Here is a 19,387-nt window from a genome sequence, read left to right as displayed (position 1 = left end):
CCTTTGGACAGTGAGTGACTGACGCTGCAGGTCGGACGACAGCTGCCCCCCCCCCCCGCTGACAGACTGAAGCAGCAGCTGAGACTCTGCTGACGCACACACAACATGTGTGTGCGTCACATGCACACTCCGTGCGCGTTTGGGAGAAAGCTCCATCATGTCAGCAGCTCCTCAGTTGAATCTTACTGACTGTTAATAAAAATTCTCCATCTGCCAAATCAATAAAGTGAAGACAGAACTATGTGGAGCGCCCCCTGGTGTCTGGCTGCAGTATGGCTCATGGACCTCCTCCATGTGCGCAGACGGGACACGGAACAAACGGAGACGTTAAATAAATGTTTGTGAAGAAGTTTCAGTTTGTTCTTCTCTCTGAGGTTTGATCAAATGTTTCTGATCAGTTTGGTTTTATTTAGTCATTTGATGACATCAAAACATGACTGACAGCTGGCTCCTGATTGGTGGAGAGGGTGTAAATGACATCATCACCACCAGATGGCAGCGTTTGAATCCGAGATGCTTTGGCTTCATTTTTGTTTGATGTGAGTAAAGGGAGACGAGTTGTCTCAACTAAAGTTATGTGTTTGTATGTATTTATATATTTTTATTATTATTATTACTAATATTTATACATATTCATCAAACCAAACTGAAGAGTTACATTGAACCTGACTCTTACATTAATTGAATTAACAGCAGGATTACAGTTTTCACTATTCTAGGTTGTTGTACAACTGAACTCTGACAAACACACAAAGTTATATTTGTGTTAAAAAATATATAAAGTTATGAAATATAAATAAGGACAGTTTTTAAAGCGAGTGAGAAACATTTCAAAAGACTGAAACTCGATCCAAAAACACACACACCCACCCACACACCCAAACTCAGATACTCACAGACACACACACCCACAGTAGAGCCTTTAAATAGAGCTCCACTTCAGTTGCTCGGCCTCGGTTTTCGTATCCCGTCGCCGGCAACACAACAAGTTCTCCTCAACCCCCGGAACCGAGGTAGATATGAACACACACACACACACACACACACACACACACACACACACACACACACTGAACTCTGACTTGTTTCATTAAAGACAGGTTTTGAACATAGTTTAATTCTACTTAAGTTGAATTATTTTACATGTTCAGTCTGTGCATGTGTTGTTCATGTGTTCCTGCAGTGACATGTTGGACAGCTGCAGACAGACAGCTGTGTGTGTGTGTGTGTGTGTGTGTGTGTGTGTGTGTGTGTGTGTGTGTGTGTTTGTTTCTTTGTGAGAGCTCAGAATTTAAACATGAGAAAGAACTTTTACAGATGATTCTTAGTTGTAATATTCACAATATTCCAAAATCGAATTATTCATCAAAACACACCAGAGTAAACCAATAGAGTTGGAGTGTTGGTGCGACTTGTGGCCGTGCACTGATCCCTCAGGGCCACCGTACACAGGGCAGATCTGTGGTAAATCCACATGTGACTTGGAATCGGTGATGGAAACGTCCTCGACGTCTCTGAGGGTCGAAGATGATCTGCTCCTCTCAGCTGGACGCCAGCCAGAGGCTCTCTGGACACCCACACTCCCACGTGCCCCACGTGCCCCACGTGCCCCACGTGCCCCACGTGCACGCCCAGGCTTTGTCCTGAGTTACAAGCAGGTGTTGGGTCGGAGTTCATTTCACTCAAGTTTACTTCTTCAGCACAACGACGATATTTAATATTGTCTAGTGAAGAGGGTTTGAAATGTGAAGCTGCAGAAATGAACAGAACATTCAGGGATTTATGATTTAAATATATATTATATAAAGCAATATTCAGGATTAACTTCCTCTATAATATCAACTTCCTTTTCAGAAATGTAGTTTTATTCCGATACAAAAAGTAACTTGACAACTTCCTCTCCTTTGTGTCTGATTCAGTTTCTCTGTGTTCTTCAGCCTCTTCAGCAGAAACATGGAACGCACCTTCATCGCCGTGAAGCCCGATGGCGTCCAGAGGGGCCTGTGTGGCGAGATCATCAAGCGCTTCGAGACCAGAGGCTTCAAGCTGGTGGCTGCCAAGTTCATCCAGGTAGCACATCACCACCTGATTTGATACCTTCCACATTTCATTCAAATGTTCTGGTTTGAACAGAAGAGAAAAACTTGTGTGCGTGTGTGTGTGTGTGTACGCCTATGAGTGTGTCTGTGAGTGTGAGTGTGTGTGTGTGGGGGAGGGGGTGACAGGTGTTGAGTTGTTGAATGTTGCAGCTTCAAGGACTCACACTTGTGTCACAGTGTCATTATTCACAGCTGTGTCTGTGTGTGTGTGTGTGTGTTGTGTGGTTTAATAACACACTCGAGGGCGAGGGAACAGATCTGATCAAAGGAATCAAAGAGTTGAGATCTTGATGGATTTGAATGTTGTGACTTCAGGCGTCTGAGGATCACATGAAGACTCATTACCTGGACCTGAAGGACACGCCCTTCTACGCTGGACTCTGCAAATACATGTCCTCTGGACCCGTCTTCGCCATGGTAACACACATGTCCCTCACACACATGTCCCTCACACAGATCACATGACCTAGCAGGCGACTCTGTTTCATGTTCACTTTGTTTCTTCACTTTTCTGAGGTTTTATGTAAGAAAATTAAAAAACACCATCTCTGAGGCTCCGCCCACACTGACACATTTTAGTTTGAAAGCCTCAATCTACTTCCTGTTTACATGGTTATGGTCAAGTGATGTAAACACGAAGCAGATTTGTGTTCACAATGTTTTTATATCAACAAATAACATTTCAATTAATTAATTAGAGACAAAACTCATCATTGTCATATTTAGCTGATAAACCGACCAATCAGCTTCCACCGTGACACGCCAGGTGTGTTGATGTGTCTCAGGTGTGGGAGGGGCAGAGCATCGTGAAGCTGGCCAGGATGATGCTGGGAGAGACCAACCCAGCTGACTCCAAACCAGGAAGCATCCGAGGAGACCTGTGCATCAACATCGGCAGGTGAGGGACACACACACACACACACACAGACACGCACACACAGTATTGATATAACATAAACAGAGTTATGACTCGTGAAACAACTCAAATGTTTGATGTCCAGACCTTTGAGATAATGTTGATTAAGATTTAGCGCTACACAAATAAAGTTGAATTGAATTGAATTTGAGTTATAAAGTTAATAATTCTAACTGATGATTGAAGTCGAAGCTTCAAACTTTGTGACTTTTGATTTACTTCATAAATATATTAAATCAATATTTTATCTTTGATCTATATTTGAATCTATATGTAAATGTTGACGTCTAGTATTTGATTTTATTTATAATTGTGAGTTTTTAAAACTCATTAAATCATATCTTTAATATTCTATTGTTGTATTGAATGGTCGTTTCCTCAGGAACATCGTGCACGGCAGCGACACGGTGGACAACGCCAAGACGGAGATCGCCCTGTGGTTCAAGGCCGAGGAGTTCGTGGCCTACACGCCCTGCGCCCAGGCCTTCCTGTACGAGTAACCGGCCAATCAGCAAACAGGAAATCAACTGGACCCGCCCCCACACAGGCGCCCCCTGCAGTTGATCCTCTGACTTGGTTTCTTTGTGGCACTTTAATAAAGTCTCATGATAACAAATAAAACTGGTCTGTCGTATGAGGGTATGAATAAATATATATATATAACTTCATAAAATATGGCAAATCATGACTTACACGTTATACTCTGAGGTATACACTATATACGACACTATACTATACTTACACTTTATCACTAGACTATATATAAACTTTAATAATATGTATTAATTCATATATCAAACTTTATGACTGATGATACGAGTATGAAGGTGACAAACTATACAATTACATTTTTATAGCATATTCTAATAAAACAGATATTATAAAACAATGTTGGCGTTTCTATTTATATATATATATATATATATATATATATATATATATATATATATATATATATATATATAAATATAATAACACTACTTTGTATAGAAAAACTGACATTTTTATGAATTATTACACTGTGGAATTTTTGGGAAATATATACTGTATACTTAACAATATTAGAAGAGTTTATACGACTTACTGTACTGAAACATTTACTTAACTTATTTATAACATGGCTAAATATTCTCTGAGAAACGGAAGACATTTGTTTTTACTTATTGTTCCACATGTTTCAGTAGTTTGTCTCATCGGAGTAGAAGCAGCACAACCGTCCATCCTAATACACAGTTCCTCTGACATATATGAATATAAATTTATATAATGTTTATATAAACAATATAAACACAAACAGATCTATAAAAGGTATAAAAAAAGATAAATAATGAACTATAATTTAAAAAAGAAAATGATTCAGAGTTCAACAAAATGACAAATAACTTAAAGTTCAATATTTTCTTTTTATTTCGTAGAAAATGTCTCAAGTCATTTATTTTACATCTACAATCATGCTGCCAAACAAATCTCACAATGTTTAAAAATAGCTTCAGGAAAGATAACATCAGTTCATAACTACATCAATACCATATAGATTGAATTCTCTATATTCTTTGTAACATGTGTGTGTGTCGTGTTCAGTAAACGTCTTGAACACGTGAACAACACGGACGTTAACATGTTTCCATTAACCTCTGCACGCTGTAAAAAGTTTGTCTCAGTTTTCTTTTGACTCATTTCTACAGATTTATCTGTTAATGCAGGAAAACCAGAACAAAAAGGATTTAAAATCGGTTCTCGGACAGAAGCAGCCGAAGGTTCCCGTGGATTCTTCAGCTCGAGGCCTGATCACCAGCACACTGGTTCAAAAGCTTCACTCAACAGTTTCACTCACATCTTCATTTTGTCTGGTTTTTCCTCGACAGTCGATCAATCACATTAAAACTCACAAACACTTTATAAACTCGTTAAATCCTGCGGCCTTCACACGAAACTTCCTTGCTACTTTTCTCTTTATAGAAAATCTATTGCAAACAGCAGGAACAACGACTTCACCAGAGTCACAGACGATTCGTCAAAATCATTACAAACGTTATCAAACATGTGATTTCATCTATATTTAGCACCATAATACAAAAAATACACTTATTATAGACGCTGTAGAAACTCACTACAAACACAGACGACACTTTAAAAAACGGCTGATCCTTTAAAGAGATTTTCTCCAGGAGCTGAAGACATTTTCTTAGTGCTGCACATGGATCAGATCAGAATAAATCAGATCAGATTAAATCAGATCAGATTAAATCAGATTAGATTAAATCAGATTAGATTAAATCAGATCAGATTAAATCAGATCAGATTAAATCAGATCAGATTAAATCAGATTAGATTAAATCAGATCAGATTAAATCAGATCAGATTAAATCAGATTAGATTAAATCAGATCAGATTAAATCAGGTCAGATTAATCAGATCAGATTAAATCAGATCAGATTAAATCAGATTAGATTAAATCAGATCAGATTAAATCAGATCAGATCTATTTAGATCAGATCAGATTAAATCAGATTAGATTAAATCAGATTAGATCTATTTAGATCAGATCAGATTAAATCAGATTAGATTAAATCAGATCAGATTAAATCAGATCAGATTAAATCAGATTAGATTAAATCAGATTAGATCTGTTTAGATCAGATTAAATCAGAATTGAGATACACACGCACATTTCCATGTGAAAAACTAAAGAAAATAAAAACACAAGACATTAGTGTCATAATATAAGAGGAACAAATATTTAACATGTAATATATTTGAAATTCTGAATTTTCTCTTATATTGTCATATTTATATAATTAAGTTAGTCTGCATAATGCTCTATATATTTTCACTTTCTCTTTTATATTTGTGTCAGAAATAGGCATCCATATCTTCCAACAAGATGAAAAAGTTAATTATGGATCATTGGTTATTTATGTTTTACATAATTCTTTATCAAATTGATTTCTATTTGATTTATTTGATCATAGTGAGTTTCAGCTCCGAGCGTCAGCTTCAGAAGAATTTGAATCTTTTCTTTTTGTGAATCTGCAGCTTGATGACATTATGAACAAAATCATATTGGTTCCATTCATTAGTTATTAAACTTTTATGTTAGAATGTGGAAACCTTTTCATACAATTCTCTTTTAATCAAATGAACAAATGCAAACCATGTTCTAAAAATTATCTCCATTATAGTTTTTTTTGCCAAATTATGACAAATAACAAATGTTTTTGAAATACGAAAAGTTAGTGATCAAAAATATTATTTAAACTTTTGAAATAATATGAACTTTTTTCTTTAGGCAACATAAAAACACTGGTGTCGCCCTCTGCTGGTCACTGAGAGGTAGTGCAGAACAGAATTTTTCTCTTCTCACTGCTGCAGATTAAATCGAATGAGGAACTAAATTAATGAAAGAACGAATTTTTGCATTTAAAAGCCTGGGAATATATATTTTAAATAATAAATATTTAAATAAAATCAAGTTATGTAACCTTGTCACTGTCACAGTCTGAAGATGCAGAGATTTTTTAATTTTCGATGATTTGGTGAAATAACTTCATTTTAATTTAATTCAACACAAAAAGTTAATTCTATCAGAACATTTTGTGTTACGTCATAAATGGTAAAATGAGTGTGTTAACATTTTGTCACGTTTCATTTAAGTTGGACACAAATTCTGAGTGAGAATTTTTTTGAATAATCATTGGTATTTTCCCGCCTTAAATATTTTTTTTTTCTGATATCATATTTTACAGTTTAAGTATAACACATCTATCACACGATTCTCACACACACAAGCACACACACGCACTCACACATACAGACACACACACATTAAATGACGTTATACAGCTACATGTTCTATTATTAAAGTTTTAACTTTCAAACACTAAAACACGAACAAATAAAGATCTTAGATATTATAAATCATTGTAGAAGTTTTACCATCTTGTTGTATTTTCTTAGTTCATTTCTTTTCTCAGAGGAACATTCTCTTCTTCTCTATTTAACTTTCCAGTTAAACTGCGACGAGTCTTTTTTCTTCACGTGAAACGATTTGTTCTTGATTAAAATTTAAAAGAGAGAGAGTGAGATTTACTCTTTAATCTCTTTAATCTCTGACCCTACGCCTTTCATTCCCATCCCGTTAGCATGCTAACGAGCTAGTTAGCTTGGTGGTGTATGTTGTCTGATTAAAGATACATGTCGGATAAGTGTTGATTTGGTTTGTTGTGACTAATGTGTGAGAATCAGAGTCTATCAATAAACATGACGGCTCCAATGCCCCCTGGTGTCTGGCTGCAGTATAAATCATGATCCCATCCTCCTCCATGTTAGCAGATGGGACAAGGGACATCTAAAAAAGTTATGTACAGTGCATCATGAGGATTTAATGTCTTTCTTTGTGTCTGTAAACTGACCAACACAGTCGACTGTAGAGTGGATGTGAGAGGATGAACTCTGACCTCCTCCACTGAGGATGAGGAGGCCTACGACTGGTCCTGGTTGATGAAGAAATCTCCAGAGGATCCATTGGTCTCAGTCGTCTCGGGACGAAACTCGTCTTTAACGTGTGAACCTGCAGCGACAAAGACAAACGAGTCCCGTCAGAAAACGTCCAATCACACGTCCTCAAACGGACACGTGTTCAATCCAATGGTTCAGTAGCAGGGTGTCGGCGTTACAGAGAAATAACACATGTGTGTACCTGCCCCCCCCTCGGTGTGGGGGCTGCTCTCTGGACCTGCAGACAGGGGTTGAGCTGCGGAGACAGGAATGGGGGGTGATGGGTAATCAGGCGGCGTCTCATCCTCGTCTCCAGAGACACTCCTGGGGACGCTTGTTACCACGGCGCCAGACAGACTGACGGGTCGCTTGGCGACGGGCAGCTTCCTCTCTGAGAGACGGGGGGGGGGTTACAACTGGACATGAGCCTTTTTCTATAATTAATATTCATAATAATAATCATCTCATCATAATCAACAAATATATCTATACATATATTTATACATGTTGTTTAATCTGAACATTTTCTGCAACTGCAAATCTCTAAATACTTAGAATCTTTATATCTTCTATCAAAAACATAAACAACCAAAAACCAACTTAACTAATTAATCTGCCAAATATTTCCACAATCAATTGATCAGAACACGGCCCTGATTCACATCATGCACATACAATTATTCAGTTCATAATAGAATAATGGAACATGATGAAGAATTACTTAATGATCTTATTTCAACTGAATAATCGATTGTTTAGTTTCAGACGACAGAAGGATGTGGATGTCTAAAAGGTTCAAGATCATTCAACACAGATCTTCTATGATGTCCCTGAACATTAAAGATGATTTACAATATATTCATTTATGTAAAATACGTCAATAAACAATATTATAAAAGTCAGATTCTGAGCTCAGAGCAAATTCAAATCCTGGTTTATGTTTATTAACCCGACAGTGATCTAATGGGCAGATGAGAGGGAGGGACACACTCACTCTTCTTCTGTCCCTTGTACTGCTGGGATTTCTTCCTCTGTTTGGAGGCTCGTGATTCTCTGGAGCCTGAAACACACAGATGGGCTGAGGCTAGCTGGTTAGCATGCTAACGTCACAAGAAGCAAAGGTGGAAACAGAAAGAGACAGAGTCTGATGAGCGAGCCAGCTGCTGCTAATGCTAACGTTAGCTATGTAGCAATAACTTCCACATAGATCAGGTTCTTTGTAAAGTTTGTTTCTGATGGATTCAAAACAATAATGAGATTTTATAAGAATCACACTGAAACCTGTTAGCTTAGCATAAAATCATGTGACTGTATAGGTTTGTGTTTGTGTCTGTGTGAGCGTGAGTGTGTGTGTGTGTGTGTGTGTCTGTGTCTGTGAGTGTGAGTGTGAGTGTCTGTGTGTGTGTGTGTGTGTGTGTGTGTGTGTGTGTGTGTCTGTCTGTGTGTGTGTGTGAGTCTGTGTCACCTGCGTTAGCAGCAGGCGGCTGCAGCTGGTATCCAGTCAGCTGACACCAGCCCACTGGGTACAGGTCAGGTGACTCACAGTCCACCCACTGGTCGTACTGGTCCTCCCAGCCGTCGAAGTGGATCCGCAGCAGCCGGTGGACGATGCGGGTCACGGTGGCCACGCACACGAGCCGGGGCTCCATGAGGTCGACGGCCTCCAGCTTCATCCCGGGGTGGAAGCCGTGGTCGGGGACGTCCTGATGGAGGAAAGATGGAGGAAAGATGGAGGAGCTGAGAACCGGTTCTTAGTCAAAGAGCATGAGGCGTCAGGACTCACCCTGTTGAAGAGCTGGACCGGAGCAGCCACAGATTTACTTTCCCTCAGATACTCGAACCACCTGAACGGGAGGCTGCAGTAACCTGAGAGCAGACACACAACACCACGTCACGCACCTGGCCACAGTTCAACCCCTTCTCTGCAGGGGGCGCTGCTGTACCTCTGGGCGGAGTCAGCTCGATGCTGTTGATCTCACAGAAGCCGGAGGGGAAGATGGAGGGAGAGGTGCAGTGATAACAGAACCAGTCGGAACCGTCTGCCGCCTCCGACCCGTCGATGCCGATCATCAGGTGCCCGTCAGCCAGGACCTGCAGGAGGAGGAGGTTCACACCTGTCACGCTGAGTCAGGAGGAGCAGAGGGAGCTCGCTGACGGTGGAGGAGCGGGTGCCTCACCTTCCTCACTGTGGCCACGCAGATGGCCGACAGGTTCAGAGGGTCGATGGCCTCCAGCTTCATCCCGTCCTCGAACCACGAGCCGCTCTGATCCACCTCCTTCACCTAAACACACACCAGACATTCATGCTGGACTGCCTCGTGAGCGCCCCCTACATGTGGGTGGAGGTTCCCCCTGTAGAAACATCGGTGCACACTCGTCTCTCTCACCTTGGCGAACAGCTTCCCCGGAGCGTCCACCGGACTGTCCAGCCTCTTCGTCACATCTGGAAACAAACACACAGAAGCTGAAATGAGCTCAGTGACCTGCAGGGGGCGACGTCACGCTGCATCTGTGAGACTCAAATCAATCACTACGATAAACCTGGAAATATAGAATAAAACAAAGAGAAAGACATGAAGCCGGGTTCCAGCTCCATGGAACAATCTGACGGATGAGATTCCTGTTTCACATTAACACTCGATCACGTGACTCCGGTGGCCCGATCCCCGGTCAGCTGACTCACCGGAGCGTTTGAAGCGATGTCCGATGGATCGAGACCAGCCGATGCTGTGGATCAGAGGACTGTTCATGTGACACCAGAAGTCGTCCGTCCCATCGTCACACTCCTCGTAGACGAGACGCAGGCGACCGCCGATCACCTGCGACCGAAACACCAGGATTACACCGTCACTCAAACTCCTCTGGACAGAGTGAGAAGCCTCTCAGGACTCGTTCACACCTGGTCTGGTTCAGAGCTTCAGACTCCTCAGTTCAGTCTGAACCTGAACATCAGGTGTGAAAGGTTCCTCAGAACAGAAGAGGAGTCCTGGGTCTGGATCAGACTGGACCAGGTTCTGTTGGTTTGCAGTGAAAACCACAGAAAACGTATCAGACTGAAAAGAAACCGCCTCAGGTGCGAGTCCCACCTGTTCCACCAGAGCGACCCGAGTCCGACACAGGTGAGTCTTATCCACCACCTCCAGCCGCATCTGCTTCTTGAAGGGAAACTGCAAACTGTCCTGCACCTGAGACACCGAGACACCGAGACACCGAGACACCGAGACACAGAGACACAGAGACACAGAGACACAGAGACACGAGCCTTTAGCAAAACCAGACGTTCCACACGGCGTCCTGCAGTGAATTGCCTCTTTCAACATCTTGTGTGTGTTTGTGTGTCTGTGTGTGTCTGTGAGTGTGTGACCTTGGAGCAGAAGTCCGGCGGCAGGGTCTTGGATCCCGTCAGTCTGTTGATGAGGAAGCTCTTCCAGTTGTTGAACCGGTGCCCGAGGGCTGAGGAACAGACAGAAGCAGTCAGCTGATCATAAGGCCCGCCCCCTCCTCGTGGAGGATTTGACTTCTTCTTCAGAAGCGACATATGAGTGATTTTCATTTGTTTCCGTTGGTTTGATAAAACGTTTTTTTGAATGTAAACGTTCTTTAAAGTTAAAAATCTAAAATTCATTGGTTGAGGGAAAGTCTGAGGAATGTGATTCTGGAGCATTAAAACTTTTTACAGTCTGAACTCTCATCTAATGATCAAACAGGCTCTGGTGGGGGTGTGGTGAGACGGCTCGTACTCTGGGGCGGGACCAGTGGCTTCCCTCCGGCAGCACACCAGCCCACCGGGTGGATGTCCGGCACACACAGGTTCAACCAGAAGTCTCTGGTGGAGTCGCTGTCGAAGCCCTCGTACCTCAGCAGGGCTTTAAAACCTGCACACAGACACACAAGTCGTGTCTCAGGGTGTGTGTGTGTGTGTGTCTGTGTGTCTTTGTGTGTGTGAGTGAGAGAGCACCTGCCAGTTTGACGATGCCAGCGATCCAGTACACCTTCAGGGGAAGTCCACTGTCAGTGTTTGGGACCTCAACACGAACTCCTTCACTGATGTCGTCCCACGACTTCCCCATCGGCACCTCGACAACAGGACACACAAAACCACTCAACAACTCACCATGTCCAACACAATGATGAAGACCTGAAACCAACAAATCCAGCAAATGGAGCAAAGGCCTGAATGTGTGTGTGAGTGTGTTTCACCGACATGTTTGAAGCAGCTGACCGGCGCTCCCATCGCCCCCCCCTCTCCAAGGTAACGAGGCCAGTCAAACATGTCCGCAGTGACTGCATCACACACACACACACACACCCACACACAGACACACACACACACACACACGTCAGTAAATAACTGCAGTAGTCCGTCCCTCAACATGTTCCCACCTCCGTCTGCGTCTCTCAGCTCATTGGTTCCTACTGAATTATCCTGTGGTTGTGTGGTTTCAGTCTACACACTCAGCCAGGTGTCATGTGATGGGGACAATGTCTGAACTTATCGATCTGTCCAGGATGTGACTGAGGACTCACCGCTCTTTCTGGCGCCGCCCTGCTGGTGGGACTGAGCGTAGGCAGCGAGTTTGGTCATCAGAGGCTGTTTGTGGAGAACCTTGGCTTTCTTAGTGGGAGGTTTCCCCTGAAACAGACGGAATCTGAGGCATTACACGTCCGGACATTCTCTGCATTGTATTAGTTCACAGAGAAAGAACTCAGGAAGTCCTGGCGAAAATACGGCGAAAGAGGCTGATCCAGGACCTTCTTATCAGAAAGAGCAAATTCAAGACTTTCATACTTTTGTTTAAAACACGGCAGTTTAATTCTTTATTAGTAAACAGCACTTTGTGAAAGGCTCAAGCCAGCAGCACCTCACGGTCTGACATCATGTTCAGCACCATCTTGGTTTTTTCCAAACAGAAGTAACCATATTTGGAGAAGAGGGGGGTGGAGCCTGACTGAGAGCTCGAGGACACGCCTACTTACACCTGCCACATGCACCCATAGCACGGTAGTAGCTGTCAATCACACTGCGGTATCCATGTTATAGATCAAATGAGAAGTCATTTTCAAATAGGAGCTGTGTGTGTCTGTCTGTCTGTGTGTGTGTGTGTCTGTCTGTGTGTGTGTGTGTCTGTGAGTTGTTGTACCTGCAGTCTGGCGAGGATGCTGGCCTTCTTGGAGTTGGATGAGAAGCTTCTGGAGCAGGAGACGCTGCAGAAACGTTTGGTTTTGCTGTAGAAAGCATCTCTGACTCCGACCATTCCACACATCTCACACGTCGCTGAGGAACACACACACACAAACACACACACACAAACACACACACACACACACACACACACTTTTAGTCAATCTTTGCTCACACTCCACTGAGCTCTGGATGGTTGTTCTGGATCTGCTTGTGTCACTGACCCATGCCGGCCTTCCCGTCAGGATACGTGTACACCTGCCCGTTGGTCTTGATGAGCGTCAGGGAGGAGGAGGAGGAGGAGGAGGTGGCAGTGAGTGGAGTCACTCCTCCTCCTCCTCCTCCTAACTCTTCATCCTCACTGTCCTCTGGGCTGGACGCTCCGCTGCCTCCACTGGACTCTGTGCTGCAGCTGCTGCGGTCTTCGTCCAACCCGTCCAGCATCCCGAAGGAGTCCCGGCGCTTCCTGGACGGACGCTCCACCTGAGGACACAGCAGAGACAGAAGGGGTTGAGCCTGAAGAAGACGACCAATCACTGGGCCAGCTGGAGGCGAGCGTATCAGGTGTGTGTCTCTGTGTGTGTGTGTATCAGGTGTGTGTCTGTGTGTGTGTGTGTATCCAGTGTGTGCGCGTATAAGGTGTGTGTGTGTCTGTGTGTATCAGGTGTGTGTCTGTGTGAGTGTATCAGGTGTGTGTCTCTGTGTGTATATGTGTGTGTCTCTGTGTCTGTGTGTATCCAGTGTGTGTCTCTGTGTCTGTGTGTATCAGGTGTGTGTCTGTGTGTGTGTATCAGGTGTGTGTCTGTGTGTGTGTATCCAGTGTGTGCGCGTATAAGGTGTGTGTGTGTCTGTGTGTATCAGGTGTGTGTCTGTGTGAGTGTATCAGGTGTGTGTCTCTGTGTGTATATGTGTGTGTCGCTGTGTCTGTGTGTATCAGGTGTGTGTCTCTGTGTGTGTATCAGGTGTGTGTCTGTGTGTCTGTGTGTATCAGGTGTGTGTCTGTGTGTGTGTGTATCAGGTGTGTGTCTGTGTGTGTGTATCCAGTGTGTGCGCGTATAAGGTGTGTGTGTGTCTGTGTGTGTCTCTGTGTCTGTGTTATCAGGTGTGTGTCTCTGTGTGTGTATCAGGTGTGTGCGCATATCAGGTGTGTGTGTGTGTCTGTGTGTATGTGTATGTGTTTATCAGGGTAGTGTCTGTGTGTGTGCCTGTGTGTGTATCAAGTGTGTGTGCGTATAAGGTGTGTGTGTGTTTATCATGTGTGTGTCTCTGTGTGTGTATCCAGTGTGTGCGCATATCAGGTGTGTGTGTGTGTCTGTGTGTATGTGTATGTGTTTATCAGGTGTGTGTCTGTGTGTGTGCCTGTGTGTGTGTGTATGTGTGTGTGTTTATCAGGTGTGTGTCTGTGTGTGTGCCTGTGTGTGTGCGTATGTGTGTGTGTTTATCAGGTGTGTGACTCTGTGTGTTTATCAGGTGTGTGTCTCTGTGTGTATCAAGTGTGTGTGCGTATCAGGTGTGTGTGTCTTTGTGTATCAAGTGTGTGTGCGTATGTGTTTATCAGGTGTGTGTCTCTGTGTATATATCAGGTGTGTGTCTCTGTGTGTGTCTGTGTGTGTATCAGGTCTGTATCTCTGTGTGTGTATCAGGTGTTTGTGTGGGTCTGTGTGTATCAGGTGTGTGTGTGTGTGTGTGTGTCTGTGTATGTGTGTATGTTTATCAGGTGTTTGTCTCTGTGTGTATTTCTGGTGTGTGTGTGTGTCTGTGTATGTGTGTGTGTGTGTATCAGGTCTATATCTCTGTGTGGGTCTGTGTGTATCAGGTGTGTGTGTCTGTGTGTGTATCAGATCTGTATCTCTGTGTGTGTGTCTTTCTGATTGACTCCCTGATGCTAATGAAGGTGAATGATAAGAACTTAGTCATTTTCCACGAACGAGAAGCCGATTGGTTGAATCGATTTGAGCCGAATCACAACTCGTCTCCTCCAATTGATCAAAGTGATCAAATCTCGACCAATGAGAAACGTTCTCGTCTCAACAAGCAGACAAACTTCACGTCGTCCCATTTGAATGCGGGTTTTGAAGTTTGAACAACGGGGATGATACATGTCTACGTTTTAATAGAGTTCAAATTACTACTGTTAATTCAAACTTGCCGAATCAATCAGAAAGCGATTTTTTCCATAAAGTGAGAAGACGCGGCTCCGCTGCGGGACATTTCTCCTCCGAGCAGCAGATTCATATGAAAGATGCGGTTTCCTCAGTGAGGTTCGTGTGCAGCTCTGAAGCGGCTCGACCCGCTGTCACCGCCTCAGCACATGCGGGCAGTGCGGGCTCCAGGAGGGGCCGCAGGCCCCGCAGGCTCCGCAGGACTCACCAGGTCTCTGAGGTTCTCCATCGGGCGGCAGCACCGCACAGATCCCCGCACAGACCCGCAGAGGATCCCGCACAGAACCGCAGCTCACATATCAACAAACATCAGAGCCGCAGTGCGCAGGCGCCGCGGTGCTGAACGGGGGCCTCTGATTGGCTGACGGCTCTGCTTCGTGTGTTTTGTAGAGTCGAGACGGGGACTTCTCCGGTGACCCCTGCTGGACACAGTGGGAACAACATTACAATGAATTAGCTCCATTTATGTCAATTAATATAAAAAATTGTATGTGAGAAATAAAAGTAAAATGACCCAGCCAAACGAAAATAAAACTAATAAATCAGATGTCAAGTCGCTAATTTGAACTATTATGTTTCTATCTTAAGTCATTCTTTTCTATCTTTTTTAATACTATGTTAAGTTTATTACTTGAAAATTGTTACACAATAAAATGTTTTATATAATTAATAAAGAGATTTTCAACTTGTCAGAATTAGAAACCAACACGAGGAAGTCGCTCAGCAGAGTCCACGACAGCCGGGCGGACATCATGTCCCTTTCGAGGCTTTAATCTGAGTCAATCAGAGTCAACATGTCCACGAGTCTTACGGATCCTGAGTCCACGTGAGACGGACGTTTTAATGACGGATCGATTCCCAGTTGAACTAGAAGACCACGTTCAAAGTGCTGGTTACTTCTATCATTTCAAAATGAAAAAATATATAATTATACAAAAGACAAAGAAAAACACTGACGTGGATTAAGATTCAGCAGATTGATAAATGTTGAGGTAGAAAATCATCAGCTGGGAAAAAACTAGATTTCAGCTGCTGTCTCAGTGGTGGGATAAATGACGTACAGTCACCTGACCAGTAGGTGGCAGCAGAAACAATAAAGACATGGAATTAAAATCTAACAGAAGGTTGAATCACTTCAGAACATAAATCCACAATCAGAGATGTGATTTGACAATAATGAGCTGAATGTGTGAAGTAAACTGATGATCTGATGACAATAGCAATGAAATGCTCCTGGTCACTTTCTGGAGACATCAGAAATAGATTTTCATAGAAATTATATAAATTCAATTAAACAAGTGATATTTCAATCTATGAAAACCAACATTTAATCCAATGTTTAACTACAAGATGTTTTGTTGTATGTGTGATTTGAGCTGCTGAATCCAGTTAAATCCAGTCAAACTAATACAATCAAATAAAAAGATTTAAGAAAAATCCAATTTCAAAGAATTCAAAGTTTGACACTGAGTCGCTCGTTTGACACTTTTCAAATGTTTAACATTTTTCTCTCGGACACATTTTCACAGCTGGAATTTAAATGATCACTTTCACACACACTTTCACACATGCACATACACGCACAAACACACAAAAACACAAACACACAAACACCCCTCTCTATTAAATCTGTCACAAAGGATCAATCAATCACTGATCAATGATTTACGACCCTTCCAAACATCTCCCTCTGCCCTCCATTGTTCATGCTGTGGAGGTTTGTGTGTGTGTGTGTGTCTCTGTGTGTGTGATTGGCAGCTGAGCAAAGAAAGTTGTACGAAGACAGTCTTGTACAGAAACTTGTCCGTCACCTTTCCCAAAGGGGCGTGGCAACAGGTTTGCTAATTGCTGGGGCCACCAAGTGTGTGTGCGTGTGTGAGTGTGTTTGTGTGTGTGTGTGTGTTTGTGTGTGTGAGTGAGTGTGTCTCTGTGTGTGTGATTGGCAGCTGAGCAAAGAAAGTTGTATGAAGACAGTCTTGTACAGAAACTTGTCCGTCACCTTTACCAAAGGGGCGTGGCAACAGGTTTGCTAATTGCTGGGGCCCCCAAGTGTGTTTGTGTGTGTGTGTGTGTGTGTGTGGGTGTGGGTGTGTGTGGGTGTGGGTGTGGGTGTGTGTGGGTGTGGGTATGTGAGTGCTTGAGGGAAAATACCTTCTTGTTTTTTTCTCCATATCGATGGCTCTGTTCCAACAAGCCTCTGTTAAATACCAACGATAAAACATGCTCCAGTTCATACATGCTTGAAACACACACACGCACACGCACACACAGACACACATACACAGATCTGTTTTATTTAACAGATCTGATAAAAATTCTCATTCTCATCAATTATTGTTTTACTATAATGTTCCACATGCATGGAAGGAAGGTGATCTTCTAGCGAGTGTATTTCTATGTGACAGCCTGTGCAGCTGTGTGATTTCCCCTCAGTGACACTAGGACCTGAACAACAGGACTCCACCCAGGCTGTCCACATGGGCCATGTGCCTGGAAACCTACAGAAGCTGTTTTATATTGAGATGAAATGATGAAGATCATCGAATGAAGTTGAATGTAAAAAGTCCAAGTACGTGCACTTCATTATCAGAGGACACATTCAAAACAACAACGTTAATTCATCCAGGAGTGAGACTCAGAGCCTGTGAGGAATCCCAGTAAGACTCAGAGCCTGGGAGGAATCCCAGTAAGACTCAGAGCCTGGGAGGAATCCCAGTAAGACTCAGAGCCTGGGAGGAATCCCAGTAAGACTCAGAGCCTGGGAGGAATCCCAGTAAGACTCAGAGCCTGGGAGGAATCCCAGTAAGACTCAGAGCCTGGGAGGAATCCCAGTAAGACTCAGAGCCTGGGAGGAATCCCAGTGAGCAGCTGAGATGGAGCGTGAGAACCAGAGACGTCCTGTGGAGCGGGAGGAGGACAGCTGACACATGATTGATTTAAGAGAGACAGGAAGACGAGAGACAAGACGAGAAAAGCCAGAGGACAATAAAGAAAGAATTCAGGTGGTGTCACACCCTGAGGAGGGGGGGAGGAGGAGCAGGAGGGGGGGGGGGGGGAACTGGTTCTTATCTAACTGGTAAATCTGTTTCAAACGTTTCACAAGAATTTAACGAGTCAAGAACAAACAAGTGTTTTCTGTATAAACTCAGATGTGATGATGCAGAACTGACACAGACACACAAACACACACACAGAGACACACAAAGACAAACACACAGACACACATAGAGACACATAGAGACACACAGAGACACACGTACACACACACAGCGACATACACATAGACACACACATAGACACACACAGAGACACAAACAGAGACACACACAGAAACACACAGATACTCCCTGAGACACACAGAGACACACACATACACACAAAGACACACAGAGGGACACAGATAAGCACAAAGACACACTCATACACACACAGATAAACACAGAGACACATATACACACAGAGACACACAAAGAGACACACACAGACACACACAGACACACAGAGAGACACAGAGAGACTAACACAAATACACACACAGAGACACAGAGCGACACACAGAGACACACAGAGACTAACACAAATACACACACAGAGACACAGAGCGACACACAGAGACACACAGCGACACACAGAGACACACAGCGACACACAGACACACAGAAACACACAGACACACACATACACAAACAGAGACACAGATTAACACAAAGACACACACACAGAGACACACAGAGACACACAGATAATCACAGATACTCAAAGAGACACACACACACAGACACACACACACAGAGACGCACAGACAAACACAGAGACACACAGAGACACACAGAGACACACAAAGAGACACACACAGACACACATAGAGACACACAGAGACACAGAGACACACATAGAGACACACACCGACACACACAGAGACACACATACACACAGACACACACAGACACACAAATACACAGACACACACAGAGACACACATACACACACACACATACATACACAGACACACACAGACGCACACATACACACACAGAGACACACAGACACACACAGAGGAGGGCGGAGCTCTCAGGTTATGTCTGTTATGTAAGATTGTAGCTGGAGGCAAAGATTGACAGGTTCATGATAAGGGAGGAGACGGTTGTGTGTCTGTGTGTCTGTGTGTGTGTATATGTGTGTGTCTGTGTGTGTCAGTGTGTGTCAGCTCCTTGTGAATGATGGCTCTGTTCTCGAGGTTCTGAGTGGACAGAGTCGAGCGTCCTCACTGATCGTATCTCATCTGTCTTCTGGGTTTGAGGCTGTGGAAGAAGATCAGGGACAAATTTGTCCTCCAGTGAAAGGCTCTGAGGAGCAGCAGAGGTGATTTGGACAAACAGAAGACGTCTTTAAGGTCGTCTCGACAAAGAACGTTACTCCACCTAGTGCTCCGGGGGTGAATTGCTTTGCAACCCGCGCAGCTCTTGGAAAACCATGAATTAAAAAGAGTCAGTCGACTCGACTAAGTGAAACACTCTCACACTCTCACACT

The 19,387-nt window shown here is 43.5% G+C and overlaps 2 protein-coding genes across 5 annotated transcripts; one reads left to right on the top strand and one right to left on the bottom strand.

Moving 5' to 3' along the window:
- Positions 1-877: 877 nt before the first annotated feature.
- Positions 878-3,636, top strand: LOC133971059 (nucleoside diphosphate kinase B-like). The gene is made up of 5 exons (XM_062408247.1): positions 878-1,013; positions 1,938-2,070; positions 2,415-2,516; positions 2,885-2,997; positions 3,398-3,636. The coding sequence occupies exons 2-5, from the start codon at positions 1,954-1,956 to the stop codon at positions 3,513-3,515; spliced, it is 450 nt and encodes a 149-aa protein (XP_062264231.1). The 5' UTR covers positions 878-1,013; positions 1,938-1,953; the 3' UTR covers positions 3,516-3,636.
- A 768-nt stretch (positions 3,637-4,404) lies between these two features.
- LOC133971042 (MBT domain-containing protein 1-like) lies at positions 4,405-15,287 on the bottom strand. Of its 4 annotated transcripts, none has more exons than XM_062408222.1 (18): positions 15,065-15,276; positions 12,919-13,177; positions 12,654-12,787; positions 12,040-12,145; positions 11,717-11,796; positions 11,471-11,588; positions 11,253-11,387; positions 10,877-10,965; positions 10,599-10,697; positions 10,196-10,331; positions 9,900-9,955; positions 9,690-9,794; positions 9,456-9,603; positions 9,296-9,378; positions 8,978-9,215; positions 8,507-8,590; positions 7,715-7,903; positions 4,405-7,585 (listed from the first exon to the last, which is right to left on the bottom strand). In XM_062408222.1, the coding sequence occupies exons 1-18, from the start codon at positions 15,083-15,085 to the stop codon at positions 7,497-7,499; spliced, it is 2,169 nt and encodes a 722-aa protein (XP_062264206.1). In that variant the 5' UTR covers positions 15,086-15,276; the 3' UTR covers positions 4,405-7,496. The 4 variants fall into 4 exon arrangements, 3 of the variants coding, with proteins under 3 accessions (XP_062264206.1, XP_062264207.1, XP_062264208.1); XM_062408223.1 differs by having other exon boundaries at positions 8,507-8,572; positions 15,065-15,272; XM_062408224.1 differs by lacking the exon at positions 11,253-11,387 and having other exon boundaries at positions 15,065-15,282.
- Positions 15,288-19,387: the final 4,100 nt, after the last annotated feature.

This window comes from Platichthys flesus, chromosome 16 (assembly GCF_949316205.1).
Source record: "Platichthys flesus chromosome 16, fPlaFle2.1, whole genome shotgun sequence".
NCBI classification, from domain to species: Eukaryota; Metazoa; Chordata; class Actinopteri; order Pleuronectiformes; family Pleuronectidae; genus Platichthys; species Platichthys flesus.
This window is presented reverse-complemented; position numbering and strand designations above follow the sequence as displayed.

Coding starts and splice junctions, on each gene's coding strand:
- LOC133971059 (XM_062408247.1), top strand. CDS start 1,954: ATGGAACGCACCTTCATCGCCGTGAAGCCCGATGGCGTCCAGAGGGGC. Junction 2,071..2,414: donor TGGCTGCCAAGTTCATCCAG/GTAGCACATCAC, acceptor TTGTGACTTCAG/GCGTCTGAGGATCACATGAA. Junction 2,517..2,884: donor CTGGACCCGTCTTCGCCATG/GTAACACACATG, acceptor GATGTGTCTCAG/GTGTGGGAGGGGCAGAGCAT.
- LOC133971042 (XM_062408222.1), bottom strand. CDS start 15,085: ATGGAGAACCTCAGAGACCTG. Junction 13,178..15,064: donor TGGAGAACCTCAGAGACCTG/GTGAGTCCTGCG, acceptor CTGTGTCCTCAG/GTGGAGCGTCCGTCCAGGAA. Junction 12,146..12,653: donor GCATCCTCGCCAGACTGCAG/GTACAACAACTC, acceptor CGTCTGTTTCAG/GGGAAACCTCCCACTAAGAA.